General features: G+C 51.7%; 1 protein-coding gene across 5 annotated transcripts in view; it reads right to left on the bottom strand.

Annotated features, from left to right (window-relative positions):
• Positions 1 to 2243: 2243 nt before the first annotated feature.
• Positions 2244 to 20744, bottom strand: part of PLXND1 (plexin D1) — a 58165-nt gene continuing 39664 nt past the window's right edge. For 2 of the 5 annotated variants that reach the window (XM_045904299.3, XM_045904301.3), the window contains exons 21-36: positions 13530 to 13637; positions 13321 to 13433; positions 12327 to 12431; positions 11674 to 11804; positions 11104 to 11302; positions 9688 to 9834; positions 9347 to 9503; positions 8444 to 8547; positions 8296 to 8359; positions 7467 to 7501; positions 7102 to 7206; positions 6426 to 6589; positions 5087 to 5234; positions 3849 to 3989; positions 3614 to 3688; positions 2244 to 3402 (exon numbers count right to left, since the gene is read on the bottom strand). In XM_045904299.3, coding sequence (XP_045760255.2) covers positions 3286 to 3402; positions 3614 to 3688; positions 3849 to 3989; positions 5087 to 5234; positions 6426 to 6589; positions 7102 to 7206; positions 7467 to 7501; positions 8296 to 8359; positions 8444 to 8547; positions 9347 to 9503; positions 9688 to 9834; positions 11104 to 11302; positions 11674 to 11804; positions 12327 to 12431; positions 13321 to 13433; positions 13530 to 13637 — 1913 coding nt within the window. In that variant the 3' untranslated portion in view covers positions 2244 to 3285. The remainder of the gene's footprint in view (positions 3403 to 3613; positions 3689 to 3848; positions 3990 to 5086; positions 5235 to 6425; positions 6590 to 7101; positions 7207 to 7466; positions 7502 to 8295; positions 8360 to 8443; positions 8548 to 9346; positions 9504 to 9687; positions 9835 to 11103; positions 11303 to 11673; positions 11805 to 12326; positions 12432 to 13320; positions 13434 to 13529; positions 13638 to 20744) is intronic. The other 3 variants (XR_010411659.1, XM_064591885.1, XM_045904302.3) reach the window with 3 other exon arrangements.

Genomic DNA, 20744 nt, shown 5'->3' with positions numbered 1-20744 from the left:
ATAAGCAGTGGGTTCTGGATAGAAGTTTAAGCAGGGTGCATGGGATTTGTTGAAGTACTGGGTGGAAGAAAGGGGTCAAGGATGAGCCTATAGTTTGGGGTGGACGCAGCCTGGTGACTCCACGGTGACAATTTCCTGGGGTGAGGACTCAGCCTGGGCAGAAGGCTGCTGAGAGGAAGTCCTGTTGAGGCGGGACAGCTGAGCCAGGGAGGGGTGGAGAAGGACGGGGTGAACTACAAGGGAGGTGGAGGGAAACTGCAAGGGACTTGGGAAAGGGGGCAGAAGGGGCACAAAGGGAAACCGACACAGGCCAGCGTGGAGCATCAAACCGTTCCTTCCTGCCCCTGCTCCTTCAGCCCTGCCCGCACTTCCTCGAATCCCGCATGAGGCTGCTTCTAGCTCTGTTGCCGTCTTCCCTGGGGCATCTGTGGTATGGCTGCCAGCAGGCCCCCAAGGGTACTGTGAGCAGACGGGAGGGGCTGGGCTGGCGCTTCCCGTGGAGAGGGTCTGGCTATGCCTCTCCTTTCACGGTTGGGCAGGGGGTTGTGGGAGGCGCCCGGCCAGGCTCTGGGACGGCACCCCTGGGCCTCGCACCCCCACAAGTTAGGGGCAGGTGAGTACCCCTGGCCTAGCAGAGGCCAGACAGCATCCAGCACTCATGAGACACAGCCGAGTCTCCTCCCCGCTTGAGGACATTGCGCCAAAGTGTCCATGACCTCCCATGACCTTCAGACAGCGAAGGGACGCCTGTCGCTGCAAGGCGAGTCTTCAGGGCCCCAGATAACAACTGTGGGTGACTCACAGAAGTCTCCCACCTTCTGTGTTGAGAAATGACCCCAGAAACTAGTTTTCCACCATATGCCAATGTGTTACTAAACCTCAAGAAGGAACTGCATGTTCAGCAGGCATCACAACAGGCTGCAGAATATTTAATGCCACAGAAAGATGTCACTGACATATTGTCACACGGGGAAAAGGCAGGTTACAGAATGGTGAGTACACCCTGGTCCCGTATTTACTCAGCCCCCGACCCAGGCGGGCACACGATCTGGCCCGGCATTCTCCGGGACACGAACCACGGGTGGGTTAGGGTGGCTTTGATTTCCTGACATTTCTGCAGGAAATGTGTATTCATTCTAAAATCACACCAAAAAAAAAAAATCCCTATCAAATGTGTTAATAACTTAAATTAGAAAATCTGCTTAATGAAAAGGAATCAGTGCTCAGAATAGAAAATTTGAAAAGATAAAGAATCTGTCTCCACCCAGGAGCCCCTACAGGAAAAGGCTATTTTTAAAGCTAAAAATTGTTTATTTTTCTTTTCTCACCTCTGTTCTCATTAATTCTAGAACTGGTATTTGTGGGATTTTGTTTTAAATTGCATGAATTTTTCTGTCCTAGCTTGTATTCTTGATAATGGGGAAAAAATGAAGCACCCATTTATGATGGAAAAATGATTGAGTTGCTTCTACTTTGGAGCCAGTTCTCTAGTGACCTTTTCTTTGGGGGGACGGCGATGAACCTCACCCCCAGCTCGGGCCCAGAGCCCGCTGGCTGGGCTGGGGGTTCTGTGGTAGTGCTGACCCCAACTAAGGTTAACCATCCTGAGGAGTGGACTGCCCAGCTGGGAACAGTCCAGGGCTACACTGGCCTTGGGGAAACTGCGTATTTCCTCACATGAAAAAATGGGGTTTTCAAGATTGATGAGAAATTCAGGGGGCATGTGTGAACATCCGTTCTCTTCCTAGGGCTGTCACCTTGACCTCCCCACACCTTTGGGTGCCACTGTGGAGACTGCATGGAGGAAGCACAAAATGGAGGAATGAGGGGCCCCCGCAACCTGGTTTGGGTCCCCACTTTGCTGCTGCCTGGCTCTATGACCTGTGGGGATTCTCCCACTGTGCTGAGGGTCCATTTCTACATCTGTAAAATGGGCATAATGTTCCATTCCTCACAGGCCTGTTATAAAGGTAATAGGAGCAGGGCCTACCTAGGGGTAGGTGGCACATAGCCACAATGACATCTTCCTGGAGGTCCCATGGGTGCCCTCTAAGCCCAGGCAAGCAGACCTGGTCCCACTGAACCGTGCCACTGCCTCCCCGGGGCTAAGTCCGGTATCTGCCCAAACCGCACGCAGGAGCATGGCCGAGGCGGGGCTCTACACCCAGCTGCCCCTCTCCTTTCTACTACGAGCACACGTTTCCCTCCTTGGCCATCTCAGGATAAAGGCTGGAGCCCACAGCAGCTTTTCCCATCAGGCTTTTATTACAAAGAAGGTTCCAGAGCTTCCCAGCCACCCCCTCCAGCCCAGCCCCCGTGGGCTCGGAGCCAGTCCCAGTGCTGGCTGGGTCTGCTGCGGGGGGAGCCGGCTCAGCCACGGAGGGTGGCTTCTGACAGGAACAGAATGGGTGATTTTTTCAGGGCCTTGGGTTTGGCGGCCGGCGGTGGGGGGGTGTCTCTGCCAGGTCTGCCTGTCCTCTGGAACAGTTCTTTCCAGTGTTGTGGTGGGAGCCCCTGGGGACCCCTCCCCAGGTCCTCTGCACAAGCGGCAGCTATTCACAGTTGGCGCGTGATAAGTTTTTTAATATATAAAAGCTTTAAAAAAAAAAAAAAAAGGTGGTGCTATCTTTAGAAACACTTCCAGCAAGATCAAGTAGCCCAGCTACAGCCTTGGTACGACTTAGCCCCTGTCCCTCCCCCCAGCCCAGCAGCGCTCAGCACCTGGGCCCTGGTCCTCTGCCCACCCCCGGCTTGTGGGAGAGCACACAGAGCCTCCACCGGCAGCCGCTCGAAACCGTGTGTCGCCACGGTCCTCTCTGGGTGACCGAAGCCGGAGAGAACATTTTGGTGGTTGAAGCAGAAACCACTCGAGGGCTGGTTCAAGGAGGCCTCCCCTCCGCCACATTGGATGAGGTAGTGTTTCTGGCTGCGGCCCGTGGGCCGGGGGCTCGTCTCTGCCGGAGGGCGCTGGGCCCTGGGGGGGCAGGCCTCTCAGCGGCAGAGCTGGGGGCTCCGTCCAGGCTGCGCTCGGGGGGTGGCGGGAGCCTCACCAGGGGCTGGCTGTGGCTTCCAAGTCCCCAGTCCAGAGATCAGATCTGAGGGACAGGTGGGAGGGGACAGAGGGGCCCGAGGGGCCCGGGACTGGGAGCTCCTCTGCCTGGCTCAGAGAAGCCCCTCCATTCCCCCCCACCGCCCCCCGAAGCCGACCCTGCTCAGTCCTTTCCCAGCTGGAGCCCGAGGCACGGGGCACAAAGTGAAGTCAAGGGCGGTGCGTCTCCCCCAGGCTCAGGCCTCGCTGTAGCACTCATAGATGTTGTCCTCCATCAGAGCCACCACCTGCTCGAACTTGTGTTGCAGCTGGGTCCTCCGGGCAGTGGGGTTCGCCTCCAGCGCGGTCATGATCTGAGGGGGGAGCAAGGGGCCGGGGGGCGGGGAGACAACACTGCCTGGATTTCTACGGCTGGCAACCGGCCCCTAACGCGCAAATGTTCCAAGATGTGACTACGTGAGCCTGAGCCTCTCCTGGGGCTTTCCTGAGCAGAGAGGAGGTGGACGGGGCTGAGAGGGGGGCACCGCGGGCCCCAGGGTGGGTGCCTCACATCAGGGTACCCACCTGTGTGCGATACCTCTTGGCGTATTTATAAATCTCAGCCATGGCCACGTTGGTGTTGAACTCGTTCTGGTATTTCTACAAGGGAGAAGGCGGGAGGGGGGAGGGGGTTACCCCACCCTCCAGCCCAGCCCGGGGGGTGGGGGTGTTACACACAAAGCCCCAGCTTCCCACAGCCCCTCCCGGGAAGTCAGCTCCCACCCCTGCGCCCACAAGGCCCCTCTGGAGCCAGCCGCACCCGCGACTCCTCGGCCAGGTGCGCGTTCATCTCCTGCTCGCTGAGTGGCGTCAGGTCGTGGATCTGTTTGTAGTAGCGCTGCACGATCTTCCGGTACTCGGGGATCTCCTTGGCGTACAGGAGCTTGTTGGTCGGCGAATCCTGGGCAGAGAGGAGGGGCGGGGATAAGGCGGCGGCTGGAGACCAGACCTGTTTCTGGACCAGTGCACGTCCCCACTGCCAGACAACCGGCCCCATCGCAGCAGGCTTTGGACCAGGCGGGGGCTCTTCACCCCTCCCTGTGCTGCCCTTTGGCACAGAACCCCCGCCCTACTTTCTAGGGCACTGTCAGGGGATGACCTGAAGGGGGACCTGCTTCCTTTAGGGGGAAAGGTGCACGGGCTGTGGGCCAGCTCTTCGTTGCCTGCGGGCTGTTTCGTTTAAGATCCTTGCTTAGGGTTGTGGGTCTTGGTGGCGAGGGTTGCTGGAAGCCTGATCGCTGGCTCAGTGGAACATTTCCCACTGTATGTTTCCAACGCCCGAAAGCAAAACGTGCCAAGTACGCTCACAGGGCTTTGTCACAGGCATCCTGCCTGCGGAGGCTGTATGTGAGAAGTGATGGCATTCTCTCTCTCATGGCCTCTGAAAGTCTGGGGCTGACGGCAGGGCCGGGCACCCACCACCCTGCACTGCCGGATCTCATTAGACCATCTCACTAATGTTCGCAGCATCCACGCTCTCATGCCTCCCTGCCCCTGGCCAGGTACTTCCCTCTGCCTAGAAGGCCGTTCTCCCTCCTCTTCCCGGCTCTAAAGCCAGCCAGGTCCTCTCCCTGCAGACAGGTCTCAGGGATGTCCTTCCTGTGTGCAGCTCAGAGGTCTCGGTCGCCTGTTCCCCCCCTGCCCACTCCTTCACTCAGTGCCCACTTGGAGGGCTCTTGACCAGCAGGCCTGCTGCTGGGAGCCTGGCTGACTCTCATGATGTTGCACCTGACCACGCTGATTTCCCACCTTGCTACTGGCTTCCCGGGGCCTGGCTCTAGGGCCTAAATGTTGGAAGGTGGTGCTGAGCACAACTGAGGCGGGTGCAGAGTTTCTGACCACCGGGGCCAGGTTCTGGGCATCTAGATGCCCCAGTTGGAAGGTCCCCATTCATCCCATGCCCCCCAAACCTGAGCTCCTTGGGGTCCCCTCCCAGAAAGAGCCATGGGCCCCCTCTTCCCGCCCAGCCCGTGGGCAGCCAGCCCCAGAGCGGCAGACCTTGCCCAGCTGCAGGTCCGAGATGGAGCAGGCATCAATGAAAGCCTGAGCAATGACAGAGAGGCAGGCGTCGATGTGGTCCGTCTTGTCGATGTCGAAGACAAACTGGGGGTTTTTCAGGATGTTCACCCAGAACCGGAGAGGAAGGCTGTGGGATGGGGGTGATGGAGGCACCGTGAGCCCGCCCAGAGGGTCGGGCAGCAAAGGGAGGGGTCACTGAGGGGGGCTGCGGGAGGGAGGCAGCCAGGCGCCGAGGCCAGGCTGGCTTTACCCCTCTAGGCCAGAGAGGCTTCCCCCCAAGACAGAACCTCAGTGTGCTCATCCACAAAGGGGGTGGACGGCCATCCCTGCCGGGTGGGGCCACAGAGGGGCGAAGAGCTGAGGTTGCTGCATGCCTCGGGACAGGATGCCAGGGCAGGCATTGCAGGGCCCGGCTACCTTCACGCCTGCCCCCAGCCCCCACAGAGCCTGCTGTTCTCACAGGGGAGCCTCAAGCCCGGTCCTGGTTCTCATTAGAAGAACCCCCCCGCTCAACCCCGCCCTGCCTGGCAGCACACAGCTCCTCCCTCCAGCCCTTGCCCAGCAGCAGGAAGTCCACCATTAGCCGGGGCCATGGAGCAGCCAGAAAGGGCTGGGGGAGGGCGGGGTCTGGATTCTTGGCCTTGGCCTCAGGAGGCCAGAGAGGATTGGTAATACCCCCACCCCAGGGCCACGCAGTGACTCAGCAGCCCGAAGGGCATGGACAACCCCCCGCCACCAGAGCTCTGAGAAGCCCCTGCAACGGCACAGAAACTTCTAGGCTGTGTCACATCTCCTGAGGTTCAGGCTGAAGTTCTCAATAAGTTGTGGGGTTCTGTGACCCAGAAAGCTAAGAAAGACACGCCTTAAAGGAAGGCTCCGGACTGGGTATGGGAGTCAGATCACGTGGGTTTGAGCTTGGTTCTGCCCCTGCGAGGGCCGCCTGACCTTGGGCAGGCACTTCTCTGTGAGCCTCATTGTTCTCATCTATAAAATGGAGCTGATGGTACCCACCCAAGAGGAGTGGAGGAGAGAGATGATGCTAAGGGCAAAAGTTCTACCATGCTTGCTTTTGGTTAATTCTTACAGTTAAGGTGGATTCCTTTTTATCCCCCTGGTTTTACAGCTGGGAAGACTAAAGCAGAGTGAGGTGAAGTCACTTACCCACGGTCACACAGCTAGGAAGTGGCAAAACAGGGACTGAATCTGGGCAGGTGGGCTGAGAGGCCAGGCTCTGAAGCCCTGCACGAGTGCTACCCACACGGGAATGATGAAGCTACGCATCCCTCCCTGCCTGCCCACACACCCTTGGCCCACCAACCTGTTGGTCTTCCAGATGTGCAGAGTGTCAGGATCGGAGATCCCCCTCTTCTCAGCCTGCTCCTCCAGGAAGTCAAAGAAGTACTTGACAGCCAGTGGGGGTTTGTCCTCACGGATGCTCAGGATGGCCTTGAACAGGTCATCCAGAAACTTCTGCAGTGTGCCCTGCAGAGGAGTGGGGTGGCTGCCGTCAGCCCAGGACCACTTGGGGAGGGTGAGTGGGCACCTCTGGCAGCCCCAGGGAGCCCAAAGTGCTTGGGCTGGTGAATGGGAAAGCCATGTACCGTCAGGATGGTCACCTAACCTCTCCGGGCCCTGGTTTTCTTGTCTGTGAAATGGGTTAGTGGAATCCTCCTCCCAGAGGTACTGTAAGGACTGATCCAGACACTGAGGCACAGAGTTGGGGAACTGGCAGCGCCGGGGTGATGACTCTGCCACCTGAGCTGTGTGACCTCAGGGACAGCACTGACCCCCCTGGGCCTCTGCTGTCCTATCACGTTGGCTAGTACAGAAGTTGTCTGTCAGGCACCTTTCACGGCTGTGAGCAAACCCCTCCTCAGGAGCAACGCGAAGACCTGAGCCTCTTGCATGGGGAGCTCATCCAGCCCCGCAGAAGAAGAGCTCCCCCCAACACCCTGGCATGGGCGCAGCTGATGGGGAGAAGAGGCCAGGCCCACCTTGGTGGACAGGAGGCGAGTCAGGTAGATCTCCGGTAGCACCTTCTTGCGGTGGCTCTGCCGGTGGGACTTCTTGGGCTCTGCCAGCTCGTCCGTGGGCAACACCTGGGAGGCCGGGGCAGTGGTCAGTCCAGCGCCCGGCACCATCCTGGGCCGTCCTGTGGGAGGTCCTATCCTGCGACCCACAGGTACCTGGCTCCATGGACACTTCGTGGCACATAAGGAGGAGGGACCCCTCCCTGCTCCCCAATCCCTGGCCTTTCCCAGAGCCTGGGAGTACTCTCCCCAGAGCCCCAGGGTGGCAGGAAGCCAAGTCCACACCCAGCGAGGGCGGGCACCCCCAGGGCCAGAGGCCGGGCACTTACCAGATGGAAATACTTCTCTGTGTCCAAGTCTTTCACTGTGAGAGGGAAAACAATAAATAAACAAGAGAGAGGAGGGGGGAGAGAGAGAAACCGAAATGGAGACAGAAAAGTGGAGAGCGGCAGAGAGCGAGAGATCCAAAGCAATACCTGGAGAAAGTGAGAGTGAGAGAGACAGAAAAATGCAAACAGAGGAAGAGGGGAGAGACAGATCCAGAGAGACACATAGAAAATGAGACCGAGAGAAAAAGGCCATGAGAGACAGATGTACACAAGGAGGAACAGAGGGACATGGGGGAGACCCCCACAGGGGGGCAAGATGGCTGCCCTCACCCCCTCCACCGCCCAGCCCAGAGCTCCTGCCAGCCCAGACCTCGTAAACGGCAGGGAGAGACCCAAGATCCTGCTCCTGACCTTAGCAGGGGACCCTCTGACCAAAGGAGCCTAGGACCCCATGCCTGGCAGCTGGGCAGCAAGGCCCGGGAGCCTGAGGGTGCGGATGGGGGGTGGGATTGAGGCAGGGACCCAGGCCAAAGCCCGGATGGCCATGCCAGTCTCCCCCTCCAGCCTGGCAGCTTCCCAGACCTCTTGAAACATCCCGCCCTCCTGGGGCCTCTCTCTGGCTGCCCGCAGGATCCCAGCCGGAGGAGGCCTGGCGGCAGGCCCTGCCCAAATAGTACTGGGGCAGAGGGGCCTGGCCTGGTCCTTGCCCCAACCAAGGAGACCATAGCCCAGCCCAGCCCTGCCTCTTAAAGCCTCAGTTTCCCAATTAGGGCTGCTCAGAAGGGGCCAAAGCCTGGCCTGACCCCCTCCCCTTGTCCACCGGTGCTACCTCGGCCCAGTGTGTTGTCCTTCTTGTCTGTGAGGCTCATGGCCAGGGAGGCACCTTCAGGGATCTGACAGGAGGGGAGAGGCCAAGGTCAGAGGTCAGAGGTTAGGGAGGGTTCAAGGGGGGGGATGGGTAGGGCTGGGGACCCCACCTTGTAGTGGGCCAGTGTGTTGAGCTTCTTGCGGCCATCTTCTACCACTGAGGTGTCATCCAGGTCCCGGAGGATATAGCTCTGCGTGCTTGAGGCGAACCACTCTGGGGGGCAGGGAACAGGGTATCAGGGACAGGGAGCTGGCTGGAGGGGGCAGCACCAGCCTGGCCCACACAGGGAGAGACCTCTGGCTCTCTCTGTGGAACCTAGGGCAAGCTGTGCCTCTCTCTGAGCCTGTATTTTTCCATGAGTAAAATGAGGAGGAGAAAAAAGATCCAGAGGAGAGGGTGGTGGTGGGCACAGAGCAGGAAGTCTGGCAGTGTCCTCATCCTTGAGGTTGTTACTTTACTATTGCTGATGAAATAAGAAAAGGTACCACCTGTGAAAAGGACAATGAGAGTCATGGAAAGTATGTGATCCCTAGGTACTGACTCTGCCCTTCCAGGCTCTGGGTGACTGAGTGCCTACCCAACCTCATCTCATAACCTATCCCGGCCCCTGCAGGCCAGAACCAGTGAGCTCCCTGCTCTGAACAGTCACTGTGCCCATTTATTATCACAACCTCGTGCTTGGAACAGGGCCTGTGATCATAGAACAAATGGCAGCTTTTTGGCCCAACCAGAACTCCTATGCATCCTTCAAAACCCATTCCTATTGCCCCTCCTTGAGCAAGCTTTTCCTGAATACTTTTTGCTGTTGTCTGCAGCTTGCTCACACTGCAGTACCCATCTCCCTGCCAGAATGGGAGCTCCTTCGTGATGGGCACCTTATCTAATCATCTCCATGTCCCCAGGGACACAATCAATGTACATTTCCTGAGTGAAAGGAGTATGCAACCAAGGCGGGGGACAGTTCCCGCTGGAGTAGCCCAATGCTGAGGCCCGGCACCCCACCCCTGCCCACCGAGGTCAACGTCCTCCGCACGTGGCCACTGAGAGTAGGGCACATTCTTGCAGAAGGCTTCCAGAATCTTCTCTTTCACCTGTGTCAGCGTGTCCGTATCCATGGCCCGCACACTCAGCGAGTCCATGCCGCAGCCCTGGAAGGACACATTCAGGTTCTGCACGAGAGAGGAGGAGACAGTCAGCAAGCTCCTCCCATTACTACCCTGGGCCCCAGGCAGGGCAACAACCTGCCCAGGGCGGCTGGGCATGATCAGGGTCAGGGTGCTCCGAGCATGAGGATCCCCCTCCCAGCCGGCCTGGGAGATGGTTCCCACCTGGCCGCCCAGCCGCCCGACTCACCCGGGGCTTGGCCTCAATGTTCTCCCGCAGTAGCCACTCCTCGTTGAGCGTGTAGCGGGCCTTGCCTGTGATGGCATCAATGGAGCCCTTGTTGATCTGCTGCTTGATGGCACACAGGAGCAGGAAGAATGGCTCCCCAACTGTTTCCTGGGGTGGGCACGGGGCTGTCAGGGGCTGAGGCCCAGCCTGCCCAGCCCAGCCCCCACTGCCTCGCTGCCCACCCTCCATATTCCAGCCCCCAAGCCTTTGGCCATGCTGTGGCCCCCATCTGGAACACTTTCCCCACCCCCCTGCACCAACACCTCCATGGCTGCCTGGGTAACACCCCCACTTTGGGATCCTAGTGCCATTCTCCCCATCTCCCCCCACCTCCCGTCCCCCACCCTCAGTGTCTCCGTGGACTCTGAGGCAGAAAACCACTGGCTGTGGGCAGGCACATTCATTCGGTCATCCCAGCAACTCTTCCCGGTATGGGATGTCATCCTCACTGCTGAGGCTCAGAGAGGACAGTCAACCTGCCCAGGGTCACCCAGGGTGGAAATAGCAGAGCTAGACTCGAACCCCGGATCAGCTGCCTCCAAAGTCCTTGACTCTGCTAAGCCGCCCGGGGTGAGTTTAGGTGGAACCAGAACACAGGATGTGGTCTCAATTCCCAGGTTGGTGAGCGGAGAGCATCTTGGGCCAGGCTGGGCCTCATACCCCTGCCCTCCTACTAAGCCCTCAGACCTGAGCTTAGGGCCTCCTCCAGGAAGCCACCTTGATCCCTCCAGCCGGGTCCAAGGCCTCAGCGCTTGAGCGCCACTCTGTGGCCTTTATTGCTCTGTATTTTAATTGTTATTTCTGCATCTGTCTCCTCTAAGCCCGGGGGAGTCTTAAGGGCTAGGACTGGGCCTGATCTATCATCTGAACCCAGAGCCGGGCCCAAAGGCACACAAGGGGAGGGGGGGGTTGATGAATAAGAAAACTATCTGGGGGCGCCTGGGTGTCACAGTCGGTTAAGCGTCTGCCTTCGGCTCAGGTCATGATCCCAGGGTCCTGGGATCGAGTCCCGCATCGGGCTCCCTGCTCTGTGGGGAGCCTGCTTCTCCCTCTCCTCCCCACTTGTGCTCTCTATCTCACTATCTCTGTCTCTCTCAAATTAAAAAAAAAAAAAAAAAATTAATAAAAAAAAAAAAGAAAACTATCTGGAACAAAGCCCCTGGAGAGTGCTTTGAGCCCTTGCGGGAAGCCAGGCCTTCCCTGAGCTGTATAATGGACCCTAGAGGCCTGTCCCTGCTCCCTGAGCCCCTTTCCTCATCTGCACAAAGGGCGTGAGGACCCCTCCGGACGGAGCTGGCGTGAGGAGGAAACCAAGTCAGATACATGACGCTCGCCCTAGCGAAGGCTTGGCAGGGGGCGGGCTCGGCCCCGCCTCACCCGCAGGCAGCTGTACATGCAGATGGACATCCAGTTGGTGAGCATCTTCTCAACCACGGACTCCGTGCGCCGCAGCATGAGCTTCGGGTTCTTGGCGGCCGAGGCGTCGATGAGGTCCACCAGCAGCTCCTTCATGATGCCCGTGTAGTACTCCAGCTTGCCGTGGAGCGCGATGGTCAGCAGGGAGGCCAGGCTGCACCTGCGGGGGGCGCAGGGCATCAGCACCGGGCCCCGGGACCCGCAGCGTGTGTGGTGTGGGGTTCCGGCGCTGCCTCATGGACCTGGCGGCCCCAGGTATGTCTGTGTGGGTGAACGCAGCTCACACCCACCCGGAGAAAGGGCCACCTTCTCTAACGGCCACGGCAACCACCGTGCCTGCGGGCTCCTATCTTGGGCATCCAGGCCCAGGAAAGGGAGGCATGTGGGGGCCCGGTCCTGGGTGGATGCCTACTGCCCAGCAGGCAAGGCGATTTGCAAACTGTCCCGGGCTTGGGTCTGGCCGGGCCAAGCCAGGACAGGCTGTGTGGCCTCCAGCGGGCCCGTCCCTCTCCCAGAGCCTCGCAGCCTGACCTGTCACGCACTGCAAAGTCTTTCTGCTGCTCCAGCGCATGCACGAAGACAATGAGGAAGTGCTTGTTGTTGAGCAACGAGGAGAACAGGCTGATCCCCTCTTCCATGTTGGGCCGGCAGCTCTCCGGGATCTGCGGAAGCAATCGGTGCTGTCCACAGGGGTCTGGCGCCTCTGCCTGGCCTCGGAGTCAGCACTTATAATGCCCTGAATGGCTCTCTGAATGCCTCCTGGAATGGGAAGCTCACCACCTTTTCATGACAGATGTCTCTTAACTCCCCATGATTGGGAATAATGGCTCAGTTGAGTTGAGAAGGGGGGCTCAGAGAAGGTCAAGGGTGCCTGGAGGTAACCCAGAGTCCCTGTGCCTAGGACCCTCTTGCTTTCCATTCTCTAGGCAGCAGTGGAGTGGGATGTCCAGAAAGGCCCAATCCTCACCGCTCGCCACCTGGCTTGGGGTCAGCACTTCTAACACCCTGAATGGTGTTATACCTTGAATGCCTCCTGGGATGGAGGACTCAGTGTCTTCCAATGACTGACTCCAACGACAGGCAGGCCCAACTCCCCGTGAACAGGAAAGTGAGGCCCAGAGAGGGGTGGGGTGCCTCTGAGGCAGCCCTGTGTGTATATGCACGCACATGCATGGGGTACTCACCTTCCACTCTCCCAGCAGTGGGTGGGTCTCCTGCACCGTGGAGCTGCCCTGGGCGTTGAGGGTCTGCGAGGGCAGTACATAACGTTCTTCATAGAGGGAGGAGCACTGTAGGGGTAGACCACCCCCCAGCATCTCAGCAGGGCTGTGATCTCCCCTGACTGGCATGCAAGGGCCGCTCAACAAATGCAAAGGGTTACCTTGTAAAGGAAGAAGGGGCAACAGGCCATGCCCAAGGGCCTTAGGAATCCAGAGAAGCAGGGAGGGCTGGCCCAAGGGGCTTCGTGGGGGAAAAGGAAGGAGCAGAACCTCATGATGCAAGGTGTGCAATGCAAGAGGGCATGAGGCTTAAGAGGAAGCAAAAGAAGCTGAGCACGGAGTGGGAGAAAGAGCAGAGGGGCCAGCAAGGACCACGGTATGGCCTTGTTAGGGCTGCTGCATGGTGAGCAGTGTGGAGAGGGCAAGAGGCAGGTCACTGGCCACCAGCATAAATGCTCTGGCCAGGCAGGGAAGGCGGGGACAAGGAGGTAGCCCCTGGAACACAAAGAGGGGTGGGAGGCTTGAGGCAGAGCCCAGAGGGCAGGAGAAGGGAATGTAGAGACCAAAAGCCTGGCTGGGAAGGGACCCAGTGCTGAGAGAGGTAGGTGGGGCACCAGGGGCCTAGGGGAGCCTGGGCCACCCCTGCTCGCCCCCTCAGTGAAAGGACAGGCAGGCCCTACACCCCAGGAGGAGAGTGGGGCTAGTAGCTGGCTTCCGTATGGACAATCAAACATCAAACAAGTAGAGAAGAAAAGTGAGGGGAAAAACTGGGCCCCCTCCCTTGGCAGGTGAGGGCAGGTGGGCAAGGCTGCTGTGAGCGTGCATGCAGGTTATGCACTGCTCAAGGGGACCACGTGGCATCACGTTTTCCCATCTGCTTAAAAATGCCCTCTAGGTTGGCATGGCTCAGAAAGAGATCAAGGAGCCCCTGAGGTGGCTGGCAAGGGTGTGGGCTGACCTTAGGGAAGAAGGTGCGGGTCACAAAGTGCTTATACTCCAGGAAGGGGATGCCCTGGCTGCGGTTCAGCTCCTTGGTCAGATCAGTCATGTCCGTCTGCAGCTCGGCAAAGCCTGGTGGATTGGCAGGGAGCTGGGAGTAGCTCTGGAACCCATTGCCCAGTCGGCAAAGCCAAGGTCCACAGCCCCGCCTGGGCCGCACCCCGCTACCTTTCCGGATTTCCTCTCGGATCTGAGATTCCATCTCCTCCATCTGCAGCAGAGTCTTCTGCCAGTAGCGCTCCGCACGGCGGCTCTTAGTACAGAAGACGAACAGGGCTGCGGGCAGCGGAGAGACAGGTCAGGCCTGGAAAGCCCTTCGGGAAACACTGGTTGACACATGCAGTGCACAGGGCCCGGGCCTGGAGGGACAGGTCCCGCTGGCTTCCTCTCCACCTCCTCTGGGCGGGGTGTGGAAGGCGGACGGGTGCCCTCAGCCTGCAGTCCTCCCCTCCTACTGGGGAAGGGGTTGGGGAACACCCAGGAAAATAATCCTGATGTCCCATTCTTATAAAAAGAAGTACGTGTGTTTTAAAATAGTGGTAAACATTATAAAATAAAGATAGTGGGTCAAATACTGATAAAGCAAGTATAAAGGGTAAGACAAAAGTAGTAAAATTAATTAAAATACGATAATTAGTTAAGATACATAAAATCAACATGTAAAATGTGATCATCAAAAATATAAAATGCTGGGGGGATGTGCCTGGGTCTTGGTTTAAGCGTCTGACTCTTGGTTTCGGCTCAGGTCGTGATCTCAGGGTCATGAGACTGAGCCCCATATCGGGCTCCGTGCTCATTGAGGAGTCTGCTTGAGATCCTCTCTCTCCCTCTGCCTTTCCTGCTCTTTCTCTAAAATAAATAAATAAATCTTAAAAAATATATATATATATTTTTTATTTATATATATATATAAAATGGGGGAGTAAAAACATAAAGCTCTGGAATGTGTTCAAAATTAACTTACTATCAGCTTAAAAGAGACCATTATATACGTAAGATATTATATGTGAACCTCACGGTAACCACAAAGAAAAAACATATAAAATACATAAAAGAAAAAAAAATCTAAACATACCACTAAAGAAAACTATCAAACCACAGGGAAGAGAGAAAAGAAGAAAGGAACAGAGAGAAACTACTAAAACAGCCAGAAAACAATTAATGAAAAGACAGTAAGTACACACCTATCAATAATTACTTTAAATATAAATGGACTGATTTCTCCCATCAAAAGACATAGGGTGGATGAGTGGATTAAAAAAAAAACAACAACAAAAAACCTATCTATAGGCTGCCTACAAGAGACTCACTTCATATCTAAGGACACGCACAGACTGAAAGTAAGGGTGGAAAAACACGTTTCATATAAATGGAAATGAAAAAAAAGCTGGGGTAGCAATACTTACATCAGACAAAATAGACTTTAAAATAAAGACTGTAATAAAAGACAAAGAAGGACACTACATAATGATAAAGGGGTCAATCTGATAAGAGAATTATAACATTTGTAAAGATCAATGCACTGAACATACCTAAACATACAAGGCAAATATTAACAGGCCTAAAGGAAGAAATAGACAGCAACACAATAAGAGTAGGGGACTTTAACACCCCACTTACATCAATGGATAGATCACCCAGACAGAAAATTAATATGGAAAATCATCCTTAAATGACACATTGGACCAGATGAACTTAACAGATACATACAGAACATTCCATCCAAAAACAGCAAAATACACATTCTTTTCAAGTGCACATGGAACATTCTCCAGGATACGTCACACATTAGGCCACAAAACAAGCCTCAATAAATTTAAGAAAACGAAGTAATATCAAATATTTTTTCTGACCGCAACAGTATGAAACTAGAAATTAATTACAAGAAGAAAATGGGAAAAGGCACAAACATGTAGAGACTAAACAACATGCTACTGAACAACCAATGGGTAAATGAAGAAGTCAAAGAGGAAATAAAAAAATACATTGAGACAAATGAAAAAAAAAAACAGTCCAAAATCTTTGGGACACAGCAAAAACCATTCTAAGAGGGAAGTTTACAGTGATACCTCAGGAAACAAGAAAAGTCTCAAATGATCTAACTTTACAGGAAGTAGAAAAAGAAGAACAAAACTCAAAGTTAGGAGAAGGAAGGAAATAAAGATCAGAGCGGAAATAAATGAAATAGACTAAAAAGTAATAGAAAAGGTCAACGAAACCAAGAGCTGGTTCTTTGAAAAGAAACAAAATCGACAAACCTTTATCCAGGCTCATCAAGACAAAAAAGAGGACTAAATTAAATCAGAAATGAAAATAGAGAAATTATAACTGATACCACAGAAATACAAAAGACAAGAATACTATACAGTCATATACCAACAAATTAGACAATTTGGAATAAATGGGCAAATTCCTAGAAATATACAATCTTCTAAGACTGAATCATGAAATAGGAAATCTGAATACACTGATTGCTAGTAATGAAATTAAATCAGTAATCAAAAAACTCCCCTAAAACAAAAGTCCAGGTCCAAATGGCTTCACTGGTGAATTCTATCAAACATTTAAAGAAGAGTTAAGGGGCGCCTGGGTGGCTCAGTCGTTAAGCAACTGCCTTCGGCTCAGGTCATGGTCCCAGGGTCCTGGGATCGAGCCCCGCATCAGGCTCCCTGCTCAGCGGGAAGCCTGCTTCTCCCTCTCCCTCTCCCCTGCTTGTGTTCCCTCTCTCGCTGTGTGTCTCTCTCTCTGTCAAATAAATAAATAAAATCTTTTTTTTTTAAGATTTTATTTATTTATTTGAGAGAGAGAATGAGATAGAGAGAGCATGAGAGGGAGGAGGGTCAGAGGGATAAGCAGACTCCCTGCCGAGCAGGGAGCCTGATGCGGGATTCAATCCCGGGACTCCAGGATCATGACCTGAGCCGAAGGCAGTCACTTAACCAACTGAGCCACCCAGGTGCCCCATAAATAAAATCTTAAAAAAAAAAAAAGAAAGAAAGAAGAGTTAATACCTATCCTCTTGACATAACCCCAAAAATTAAAGAGGAAGGAACATTTCCAAACTCATTTTTGAAGCCAGCATTACTCTCATACTAAAACCAGGCAGAGACACTACAAAAAAAAAAGAGAAAAATATCACTGATGAACAAAGGTGCAAAAATCTGCAAAAAAATATTACCAAACCAAATTCAACAATACATTAGAAGGATCATACACCATGACCAAGTAGGATTCATTGCAGGGACAAAAGGATGGTTTAACATCCACAAATCACACAACGTGATACACCACATTAACATAAAATTGAAGGCTAAAAATCATATGATCATCTAAATAGATGCAGAAAAAGAATTTGACAAAATTCAATATCTATCTATGATAAAAACTCTCAACAAAGTAGGTATATAGAGGGAATGTACCTCAACACAATAAAGGCCATATAGGATGGATCGCAGCTAATATCAAACTCAATGATGTAAAACTGAAAGTGTTTCCTCTAAGATCAGGAAGGATGCCCATTCTCACCAATCTTGATCAACGTAGCATTTAGAAGTCGTAGCCACAGCAATTAGGCAAGAAAAAGAAATAAAAGGCACCCAAATTGGAAAAGAAGAAGTAAAACTGTCACTGTTTGCAGGTGATATAATATATGCAGAAAACCCTAAAGACTCCACCAAAAAACTATTACAACTACTAAACAAATTCAGTCAAGTCACAGGGTACAATATTAATACACAGAAATCTATTGTTTCTATACACTAATAAATAACTATTCAGAAAGAGAAATAAAACAATATCATTTACAATTGCATCAAAGAGAATAAAATACCTAGGAATAAATTTAATCAAGGAGGTAAAAAACGTGTACTCTGAAAACTAAAAGACATTGATGAGAAAAATTGAAGATGAAACAAAAAAATGGGAAGTTATACCCTGCTCCTACATTAGAAGTATTGTTAAAATGCCCATACTGCCCAAAGCAATCCATATATATGTGCTGCCGAAGTGAGCACCCAAAGCAATCTATAGATTCAATGCAATCTCCATCAAAATACCAGTGGCATTTTTCACAGAACTAGAATAAGTAATCCTAAAATGTAAATGGAACCACAAAAGACCCCAAATAGCCAAAGCAATCTTGAGAAAGAAGAACAAACAGGAGGTATCATGGTCCCAGATTTCAAACTATATCACAAAGCTATTATAATCAAAACAGTATGGTACTGGCATAAAACCAGGCACAGAGATCAATGGACCAGAATAGAGTCTATAAATAAACTCATACTTACATGGCCAATTAATCTTCAACAAAGGAAGCAAGAATATACAAGGGGGAAAAGACAGTTTCTTCAATAAATTTGTTGGGAAATCTGGACAGCCACATGCAAAAGAATGAAATTAGACCACTTTCTTACACCATATACAAAAATAAAGTCAAAATGATTTAAAGACTTAAATGGGAGGCTTGAAACCATAAAACTTTTAGAAGAAAACATAGGCAGTAAGCTCTTGGACATCGGTCTTAGCAGTGTTTTTTTTGGATCTGTCTCCTCAGGCAAGGGCAGCAGAAGCAAAAATAAATGGAATACATCAAACTAAAAAGCTTTTGGATGGCAAAGGAAACCATCCACGAAACAAAAAGGCAACCTACTAAATAAATGGAAGACAATACTGGCAAACAATATAGCCAATAAAACGTTGATATCCAAAATATATAGACTCATACAACTAAAAAACAATCAATCTGATTAACAAATGGGCAGAGGACCTAAATAGACATTTTTCCAAAGAAGACAGGCAGATGGACAACAGACACATGAAAAGATGCTCATCATCACTAATCATCAGGGAAATGCAAATCACAACCACAATGGGATATCACTTCACACCTGTCAGAATGGCTGGTGTCAAAATGACAAGAATTAACAAGTGTTGCTGAGGCTGTGGAGAAAAAGGAACCCTGGTAAACTGTTGGTGGGCACGTAAATCAATGTAGCCATCATACTGTGGAAAACAGTATGGAGGTTCCTCAAAGATTAAAAATGCAACTGTACTAGGACCCAGCAATTCCACTTCTGGGTACTTAATTGAAGAAAATGAAATAACTAATTCAAAAAGATACATGCATCTATATGTTCACTGCAGCATTATTTATAATAGCCAAGACATGTAAGCAACCCAAGTGTCCACGGATAGATGAATGGATAAAGAAGATGCGGTGTATAGATACGATGAAATGTTACTCAGCCTTGAAAAAGAATGAAATCTGGCCATTTGTGACAACATGGAAGGACCTAGAGGGTATTATGCTATGAAGTCAGACAGAGAAAGACAAATGCTATGTGATTTCACTTACATGTGAAATCTAAAAAAACAAAACAGAAACAGACTCATAGATACAGAGAACAATCTGGTGGTTGACAGAGGGGAGCTGTGGGGGATTGGATGAAATAGGTAAAGGGAATTAAGAGGTATAAACTTCCACTTATAAAATAAATAAGCCTCAGGGACCTAATGTACAACATAGGGAATATAGTCAATAACATTGTAATATCTTTGTAAGGTAACAGAAGGTAACTGTATAAAAATATTGAATCACTATGTTGCGCACCTGAAACTAATATAATACTGTATGTCAATTATAATTCAATACAAAAATAGGGGTAAACAGTGACTTTCCCTGGTTGAGAGAATTATGGGTGATTTTTGTTCTCTTTCTGTTTTTTATCAGTTTCAATTATTTCCACAATGACCAGGTGTTAACTTGTGAAACATTTAAAAGATCAAAAAATTATGAAACATTTAAAAGATTACACAGCAGGGGAACCCTCTTACACTGTCAGTGGGAATGCAAATTGGTACAGCCACTTTGGAAAACAGTGTGGATGTTCCTCAAAAAATTAAAAATAGAGCTACTCTATGACCCAGCAATTGCACTACTGGGTATTTACCCCAAAGACACAGATGTAGTGAAAAGAAGGGCCATATGCACCCCAGTGTTCATAGCAGCAATGTCCGCAATAGCCAAACTGTGTAAGAGCCGAGATGCCCTGCAACAGATGAATGGATAAAGAAGATGTGGTCCATATATACAATGGAATATTACTCAGCCATCAGAAAGGATGAATACCCAACTTTTACATCAACATGGATGGGACTGGAGGAGATCACGCTAAGTGAAATAAGTCAAGCAGAGAAAGTCAATTATCATATGGTTTCACTTATTTGTGGAACATAAGGAATAGCATGGAGGACATAAGAAGGAAGGGAAAAATGAAGGGAGGGAAATCGGAGGGGGACACGAACCATGAGAGACTATGGACTCTCAGAAACAAACTGAGGGTTCTAGAGGGGAGGGGGGTGAGGGGATGAGTTACCCTGGTGATGGGTATTAAGGAGGGCATGTTCTGCATGGAGCACTGGGTATTATACACAAACAATGAATCGTGGAACACTACATCAAAAACTAATGATGTAGGGGCGCCTGGGTGGCTCAGTTGGTTAAGCGACTGCCTTCGGCTCAGATCATGATCCTGGAGTCCCGGGATCGAGTCCCGCATCGGGCTCCCTGCTCTGCAGGGAGTCTGCTTCTCCCTCTGACCCTCCTCCCTCTCATGCTCTCTGTCTCTCATTCTCTCTGTCTCAAATAAATAAAAACAACAACAACAACAACAAAAACTAATGATGTAATGTATGGTGACTAACATAATAAAATAAAATAAAAATATATTTTAAAAAAAGATTACACAGCAGTATTACATCATAATCCCTTTCTGGGGTGGGGAATGGGGAAATCTCACACACACACACACACACACACACACGCATGCAGCCGACCTTTGAACAACTGGGTTTAAACTGTGTGGGTCCATTTGGATGCAGATTTTTAAAAAATAAATACAGTAAGAACTGTAAATGTATTTTTTCTTCCTTCTGATTTTCTTTTTTTTTTTTTTTAAGATTATTTTATTTATTTGAGAGAGGGAGAGAGAGCACGTGTGCAGGAGCAGGGGGGAAGAGCGGCAGGCAGAGGGAGAAGCAGGCTCCCCACTGAGGAGGGGGCCCGATGCGGGGCTCGATCCCAGGACCCTGAGACCATGACTTGAGCTGAAGGCAGACGCTTAATGACTGAGCCACCCAGGTCCCCTCTTCCTTATGATTTCTTTAATGACACTTTCTTTTCTCTAGCTTACTTTGTTGTAAGAATGCAGTATGTAATACATATAACATACAAAATATGTGTTTGAGTGTTTAGTTATCAGTACTTAAGTTTTGGGGGAATCAAAACTTATCTGTGGACTTCTGACTGTGCGGGGGTCAGTGCCCCTAACCCCCACGTTGTTCAAGAATCAACTGTATCACTTTCATAACCACTATTTTAAG

The sequence above is a fragment of the Mirounga angustirostris genome, unplaced genomic scaffold, assembly GCF_029215605.1.
Source record: "Mirounga angustirostris isolate CCGP_5_RB_7025 unplaced genomic scaffold, mMirAng1.0.hap1 SCAF_1, whole genome shotgun sequence".
Lineage (NCBI taxonomy): Eukaryota > Metazoa > Chordata > Mammalia > Carnivora > Phocidae > Mirounga > Mirounga angustirostris.
The sequence above is the reverse complement of the archived record's forward strand: the minus strand, read 5'-3'. Positions and strand labels throughout refer to the sequence as shown.